The following is an 8,190-nucleotide window of genomic DNA, read 5'->3' as shown; positions in this document are numbered from 1 at the left end:
GCTGCGACACTGTGAATACAATCTATATGCTGACGATCTGCAAATCTACCATCACTGTAAACCTCAAGATCTAGCCGATACCGTTAACAGAGTAAATAGTGACATCATCTCAATTCTCACGTGGGCCACTTCAAACAAACTGTTACTAAATGCGAATAAAACGCAATCAATTATTATGGGTACGTCAAGATACATAAACGCAATTGATCTAACTTCAGTTCCAAAAATTACTGTTGCTGGAGTCGATGTGACATATTCTGCTCACGTAAAGTACCTAGGAGTTTGGATTGCGAACAACCTATCTTGGGATCTGCAAGTATCGCACATTACGAACAAGGTTCGCTCTACGCTACACCAGCTCAAGCTATGCAGACATCTTATTCCTGATACACTAAAAATAAAACTTGTTGTCTCTCTCATCTATCCGCACATTGACTATTGTTGCGCCATACTTACTGACATCACTGCTGAACTTAATCTGAAATTATATCGAGCCATGAACGCATGTATGAGGTTTATCTTTTGTATCAAGATCGATGAACACATCTCGCCATACTATACAAGGCTCCGCTGGCTCAAGGTTGACAAAAGAAGGGAGTACCTCGTTGCCTGTCTTCTTTTCAATATTCTTAAATATCAGCAACCAGATCTTCTTTACAGGCTATTCTCCATTAAAGTCTGTTCATCATCCAGATCCATGAGATCTGCTGAAGACCTTCTCTCGGTGCCTCAATGTCGTACAGAACTTTACAGGCGGTCTTACAGACTTAGTGCGATCAGATTATGGAATCGTCTTCCTCTAAACTTACGCAACGAATCTTCATCGGTCGTTTTTAAAAATGGGCTCTATGCGCATTTACTCGATCTCAATGCTGAAGTGTGAATGATTCATACGTTTTTCTCCGACTTGCCTCTTTCTACAAATCTGACTTACGCCTTTCTTCCATCGCATGCATGTCTCTCTTTAATTAATATTGTTTCTGCCTATTCAACCTCTATGTATTACACACACACACACACACACACACACACACACACACACACACACACACACACACACACACACACACACACACACACACACACACACACACACACACACACACACACACACACACACACACACACACACACACACACACACACACACACACACACACACACACACACACACACACACGCGCCCACACACACACACACACACGGGGTGGTGGCGTGCAAAGAGGGTTTTCAGCTCCCCTCCCGCACCCACCCTGCCGGTAGGCAGGGTGGACCTCGCTTTACAATTTACAAAGTACATGCTACATTGTAAAGCAAGGTCCACCGTGCCTACCGGCGGGGTGGGTGCAGGAGGGGGGCCGAAGGACCCCCTTGTACCTCACCCTGTGTATGTGTGTGTGTGTGTGTGTGTGTGTGTGCGCGCGCGAGCGCGTGCTTCCAACTATGTATCAAATATCTGAATAATACTGATTGAAATATATAAACCTACTTAGTTCATTGTAATTTTCTATCATTTTCTTTTCGTTTTTTGATGTAAAAGTTGATAATTCATGCGAAAATGTGTGCAGTTTTATGTCCCAAGCATCAGTCAGTCACTATCTTTAATTGTTCATAACTTTGTAGTAAACAACGAGCGCCGATTAAATTAGAAGACAAAGTTACTCAGAATTATATCCTTGACAACATATATCAAGATCGTTGAAATCGGTGAGGTCGCCCTTAATCTTAAGTTTTACCAACAAAATGCAAATCTTCTAGGTAGCAACAACCTCGCGCAACATCTTCGCACATGGCGTACAAATCTTGCAGACGCAGAGCGTGCAAATCTGATGGTTGCAATTTTCTACTATCCCTCAAATATTGTAGCAGATCACCAATTTCCATTAATTCCAACACAATTAATGGAGAATTTTCGTCTGAGCAGACGGTCAGCAATCTTAGCACATGTTTGTGTCGGAAGCGATTCATAAGCCTTGCAGAATCTTTGTATAAGCAGACGGCAAGCAATCTTAGCACATGTTTGTGTCGGAAGTGATTCATAAGCCTCACCTCTTCTAAAAACTTCTTTTTCTTTTTCGAGGAAGCATCTTTTCGAAGCATTTTTATGGCAGCGGGTATTTCTATGCCCGGTTTTTCTAAATTTTTTACTGTTCCTCGAAACACTTGCGAAATATTTAAAATAAATTTAAATTTATACTTCATTAAAAAATATATAGTTTAATGTTAAGTGACATTATATATTTTATTTTGTATTAAATAATAACGAAAAATACATGGTAGAGTGCATGTGTATATGTTATTTCACAAAAATTTTGCATTACTTATAATCTCTTATAAAAAATTATTCATCTAATTATATTTATCGAGAAATGCGTATGTATTTCAATTTCTATAAATCTAGAAATTAGCGTATAACATTGTAAAAATTAGCTTTTACCATTCCGAATGCGCCGCTGGCTAAAAGTTTTTCTAATCTGATTTCTTCACGTTTGATTTTGGTCAGTACATATTCATCCGAATTATCTTGCAACATAGGATTGTGTAACGTATTGAATTGAATGTTACCGTTCGATATCTCATGTAAAATCGCTAATTCGAGGTCGGTCATTTGAGCAGACGGTCAGCAATCTTAGCACATGTTTGTGTCGGAAGCGATTCATAAGCCTAGCCCCTTCTAAAAACTTCTTTTTCTCTTGCGAGGAAGCATTTTTTCAAAGCATTTTTATAGCAGCGGGTATCTTTACGCCCGATTTTTCTAAATTCTTACTTCCATTAATTCCAACACGATTAATGCAGAATCTTTGTATAAGCAGACGGCAAGCAATCTTAGCACATGTTTGTGTCGGAAGTGATTCATAAGCCTCACCTCTTCTAAAAACTTCTTTTTCTTTTTCGAGGAAGCATCTTTTCGAAGCATTTTTATGGCAGCGGGTATTTCTATGCCCGGTTTTTCTAAATTTTTTACTGTTCCTCGAAACACTTGCGAAATATTTAAAATAAATTTAAATTTATACTTCATTAAAAAATATATAGTTTAATGTTAAGTGACATTATATATTTTATTTTGTATTAAATAATAACGAAAAATACATGGTAGAGTGCATGTGTATATGTTATTTCACAAAAATTTTGCATTACTTATAATCTCTTATAAAAAATTATTCATCTAATTATATTTATCGAGAAATGCGTATGTATTTCAATTTCTATAAATCTAGAAATTAGCGTATAACATTGTAAAAATTAGCTTTTACCATTCCGAATGCGCCGCTGGCTAAAAGTTTTTCTAATCTGATTTCTTCACGTTTGATTTTGGTCAGTACATATTCATCCGAATTATCTTGCAACATAGGATTGTGTAACGTATTGAATTGAATGTTACCGTTCGATATCTCATGTAAAATCGCTAATTCGAGGTCGGTCATTGTCGGAGGCAAAACTTGCTCGTTACTTCTTTTGCGTTGTCGATACACTGTTATAAAATTGCAATATACTTATTTAATAGTGTTCGGGAGTCGACCTCGACGAAATCGCCCGAATCTTTAGAAACGGTCAGCGATGAGCGAGAAGCTGTGTGTAACGCGGATCCGTAGATCCGCTGGAAGACAAGGAGATTGAGAAAAGAATCGAGTGCAGATTGTTTGCAATGTTCTTTTATTTTGAATGATAGGAGCGAGTGTCGGCACGTATTACGCGATTCCTACGGAGATCTTTGAAATGTAAGGTTAATTACTGCCTTTAATGCGGATCGAAAATCTTGATGAGCTTCTTGCTAGAAACTCTCGCGAGAGCGGAAATCTTGACCGCGAACGCTGGATGTAATGTTGCGCTAGGCAGAAGACATTCGCTATGCGGATAACGAGCGTCGACTCTCGGACTCCAAACAATTAACAGTCACAATGTCTTAGCACTTAATTATTAAAGAATACGATTTGAGATGTGACCAAATTGCTCGCCGCGAGAATATGAGTGCGATCGTATGCGAGACAATTCGGACCGAATTTGAGACGAGTAAGCAAAATGCGAATGCAAAAAGTCGATGAATTTCGACCGGCTCGAATCGTTGTCGTAGGCAGACTGAATAACGACGGAAAAGAGTCGCGGTCGACCGATTTCCATAATAGGAGATTTTCGGCGCCGAACGTTCGAGAATATAGGTGTTTGTCACCGTTTTTCATTCTAAGAAGAATGCGATTGTCACACTTTTTCTTTGTTATGATCACGCGATTACGCGCCGATCGGCTGATCGCGACGATGTTTATTCTCGCTCGTGTTTTGCTTGCGGCTCTTACCGTTCAGATTTGTCGGTTGAATTTACGGTTTAAATTTATTGATTAAATTCAACGTTTCAATCTTGAACAAATGGTATGCATTGCAAAATTTCCATCGCCTTTCCAACAAATAAATTAACTTTTTTCAGAAAATCTCTATATACTATAATACATTAGATATAATCTCTCTCTTTTTGCAGTTAAAGAACAAAATGCATATCAAATATACTTACAGTAGTAAAAGTAGCAGACGCAGATTACAGTAACTATAACGACAATGCTTAAGGTGATTGATAGGTTGTAATAAACCGCTTTCGCGAGGCGGTGACGTATAACTCGGTCGGGATCCGGGGCTCGTGAAAGAGGGTATCGAGATACGAACGAAAGTATTGTTTAAGAAAATATAATTTATTGCGTGTTAATGTGTGTTTGTACAGTGTGCGTGTATATGTATAAACGAAGTGTGCGAGTGGGCGTGTGTATATTTGCGCGTGTGAGACGTTTGACGAGTGAGTGAGCGCGCAAATGTATAACAATAATTAGTTGGGCGCAGAGTGTCGATGTAAGCTCGTTATGTATGAGCGAATGGTACAAGCGTGTCGGTGTATCGCGGTGTGTGTGTAACGGTTGCCCGTACGGCGATGCGGCGGTGTGCGATGTATAAATGATTATAATATAAATGCGTGTACAATGCTGAACGGATCGTGGTGCGGTCGTATCGGGTGCGGTGTATTCAATGCAACGCACGAATGCGTTGCGCGGTTCGCGATTTTGGCGGATCGATAGAATATCGATTACGGATCGCGGCCAGCGATTTCGGCAGAGGCCGTTAGCTATTGGGCGGTAATTTCGGTCAACCCGGTGGGCGGTCTGCCCGTTCCCGTTTGCCTCTCTTTAAAGGTTTCGGACGGATCGCTCTCGGAGATGCCGCAAACTCTCGGCGGAGGCTGAGTACTCCCAACCCCGTTTTCTCTCTCTCTGAGCGGTTAAGGATCTAGACGGTTTTCAGGCGTCTTACAGACTCTGGCGGTGCGGAAGATCTGGTCCCGATAATTAGAAACGCGCTCTATTTATTACTAATTCTCTTTCCGGCGGATCGGCGGCCGGGTACGGTGCAGTAACGATGGGGGGAATGCATCGTTACAAGGTAATATTGCATAATCAATATCTCAGGAGTCCTCGAAATATCACCTTTGTTACACAAAAATATACTCTTAATTTTTTCATTTTATTTAAAAACTTATTTCTATTTTTAACTTTATTATTAAAAATTACTAAGTTTTTAAATTTTGTAAGCATTTTTATATCCATAATAAGCATATAATATTATAATATCTTCATTTGCTTATTTGTCAGTGTTGAAAAAGTAAATCTTGTAACAATGCACCCCCCATTGTTACCCGGCAGTAGACCGCCGGAAGTCTGCCGCCCGGCGAACCCCGGCCGAGGGGCAGAGCCCCATTGTTACCCGGCAGTAGACCGCCGGAAGTCTGCCGCCCGGCGAACACCGGCCGGGCAGGGGCAGAGGCGCCGAGCGCCCATTTTTAAACGTTAAATACCGCCGTTGCGATAAACAACCGTACGGCCGTTATAATCTTCTATTAGATGGCCATATAAAGTCTTTCTCGTATTTGGGGTATTTCAATATCAAATGAAACTCGTATAGAGTTCCTGGTAGTAAGTTTTCTATGTAGTACGTTACTTTCTCCCTTTTATTCTGCTCAAAGTCGTCTACAGTTTGCCACTTCTGCATCTCAACATTTTTGTATTCCAAAACATAATGAATTGTCAAATTAACACTAGGAATCCACGAGATATTCATACCGTTTATGCTAACCTCGTTCAAAGTTATATTGTTTGATTCCGAATACATGTACAAAGTTTTGCTCAAATTGTTATTATAATGATTGCTGAAGTTGGCTGAATATATGCGTACAAATACCCTATATTTCTGTTCTGGTATCAACGATTTGATTATTGTGAAAAATTTGCTGTCTTTCTTATGCTCTGTTTTATTAATAAGTAGCTTTTTTATTTATCGCGTACTATTAGTAATTAACGTCCAATGTACTTCGTAGATCACGGGCACGCAGATTAGTTTTTTGGGTAGCATCCAATAAACTATCGCTATAGTAGGCGTCAGAGCCTCAACTGTCACATTTTCCGGTGCTTCGAGCTTGCCCGATTTAGTTCTCATTGTCAGTATCACTTCCGAATAGAATAACGGTCCCATCGATAATTGATTAGAGTAAAAATTACCAGTAACTTGTATTCTGTAAGCGGCGTTAAATTCTGAATCTTGTAACATCGCTCGTATGTATGCACGGTGAAATTATCGAACTTATTAAGCTCATTATCCAAGCGATGGCTTATGTTGATTGTATATAGCGTGGTAGGTAAGTTGTAGTTTTTGCATCCACTCTTAGGGATCGGCTTCGGAAGATTTACGATAATGTTGTTCATCGTTACCATGTACATACGTTGGTTTTTCTACGTTGTAAACTTTTTTGTTAGATGTCAGACATCTCGGAGGATACGATTGCAAAGATTCACCGAGAGCATGGATTTTATTAATCCACCATATATCAGATTCTATTTTTTCGATGTATTTGGATGCGTCTACGCTCTCGAGAAGTGCATACTTTTTTTTAAATACATATATATGATTATTGTCAAATAAAATGTAAATGATTGTCATATCAAACGTAAAAGAATTGAAATATAGTTTATTGTCGATGTCTTTAGTTTGTAAAATCAAATTGCACATAGAAACATTAATGTCTGTCAGAATCAGGAAATCTTCGAATATCCAATAAATTAGCGGCTTCATAGAATTCATGTCGTCAACTTTCATGTCAATAAAATCTGACATACGGAATGAGAAGGGGCATATAATAGATAAATTATTCTGAATGATTTGAGCGTTATTTCCATCAAGATCCGATTGTATTATCTGAGGTTTGTTGTGCCTCTAGCCGCTAAGGAAGAGGTCTTTAGGGATTTATACGCCCAAAGGATTAGGATCCTTTGTGGACATATGTGTGTGTGGTTGTTCGCGGTTCTATCTTTCAGAAACTTTAACGAATTGAAATTATGCAAAAGTAGGGGTCCTTCAAGATTTTAACGAATTAGAATCGTGCCAGTGTCCTCATCCGGCAGGGGGTGTCTCCTATTTTCGTATTTTTACTCGTGCTGATCGTCGGTTGGTGAGTTCGTTATTATTTCAAAAGTTCCTTAAACATTAGCCTTTCTGGGGACCCTCGCGCACATGATCTGATTAGAAAAGGGTCTTACTTCCTTATAATTATTTTTGTCAACGTTGATGCAGCTGTGTTTATTACTTGTCCGTTAGAAAATTATTATCAGTATTAATGCAGCTGAGTTTATTAAACATTTCGTTAAAAGTTCTTGTTATCTCGTTGTTTTTCCGCCGGAAATTCTACTGCAAGGGGTAGATATTATTTTTTATTTATTTCGGGACCGGCATGGTTTGCATCACCGATTTCCTTGCGTCTTTCCCACGGATACTCGTGGATGTAGTTACTGACAAATGACAGTGTTTAAAAGAAACGTATGACACAAGATGCTTTGTTTATTGAACGGTTCATTCTTATCACCAACTGACGATCGTTACTGCGACGTCGCGGAAGAAAGGAATCGTGGAGTCGCCAGGACGTAACAGGTATAAATTGATATATTTCACAGATTCTTGTACACTTTCACTTAGTCGCGATTATAATAGTCGGGCGCGATACGTATTTCGATACTATTGATATGAGCGAGCGAGTAGCGAGTGATGTTAATGAGCTATGTTACTGAGCTAGCGTCAGTGCATCTCGCGCTCAATATATATTAATTAATTAGGTCGTTGATTAGGGAGGAGTGTGGTGTCCCTGACCGGAGCATGTCTCGTGCTCCG

General features: G+C 39.4%; 3 protein-coding genes across 3 annotated transcripts; 1 reads left to right on the top strand and 2 right to left on the bottom strand.

Moving 5' to 3' along the window:
• The first annotated feature begins 175 nt into the window (after positions 1 to 175).
• LOC115243994 lies at positions 176 to 883 on the top strand. Its single transcript, XM_029821329.1, has one exon. It carries the CDS (start codon positions 176 to 178, stop codon positions 881 to 883), a length of 708 nt encoding a protein of 235 aa, XP_029677189.1.
• An 842-nt stretch (positions 884 to 1,725) lies between these two features.
• On the bottom strand, positions 1,726 to 2,608 carry LOC115243993 (proto-oncogene tyrosine-protein kinase ROS-like). Its single transcript, XM_029821328.1, has 2 exons — positions 2,438 to 2,608; positions 1,726 to 2,163 (listed from the first exon to the last, which is right to left on the bottom strand). Exons 1-2 carry the CDS (start codon positions 2,606 to 2,608, stop codon positions 1,726 to 1,728), a joined length of 609 nt encoding a protein of 202 aa, XP_029677188.1.
• Positions 2,609 to 5,859: 3,251 nt separating this feature from the next.
• On the bottom strand, positions 5,860 to 6,579 carry LOC115243992. Its single transcript, XM_029821327.1, has 2 exons — positions 6,343 to 6,579; positions 5,860 to 6,222 (listed from the first exon to the last, which is right to left on the bottom strand). The coding sequence occupies exons 1-2, from the start codon at positions 6,577 to 6,579 to the stop codon at positions 5,860 to 5,862; spliced, it is 600 nt and encodes a 199-aa protein (XP_029677187.1).
• Between the last annotated feature and the right edge of the window lie 1,611 nt (positions 6,580 to 8,190).

This window comes from Formica exsecta, unplaced genomic scaffold, assembly GCF_003651465.1.
Source record: "Formica exsecta isolate Colony F162 unplaced genomic scaffold, ASM365146v1 scaffold781, whole genome shotgun sequence".
Classification (NCBI taxonomy): domain Eukaryota; kingdom Metazoa; phylum Arthropoda; class Insecta; order Hymenoptera; family Formicidae; genus Formica; species Formica exsecta.
This window is presented reverse-complemented; position numbering and strand designations above follow the sequence as displayed.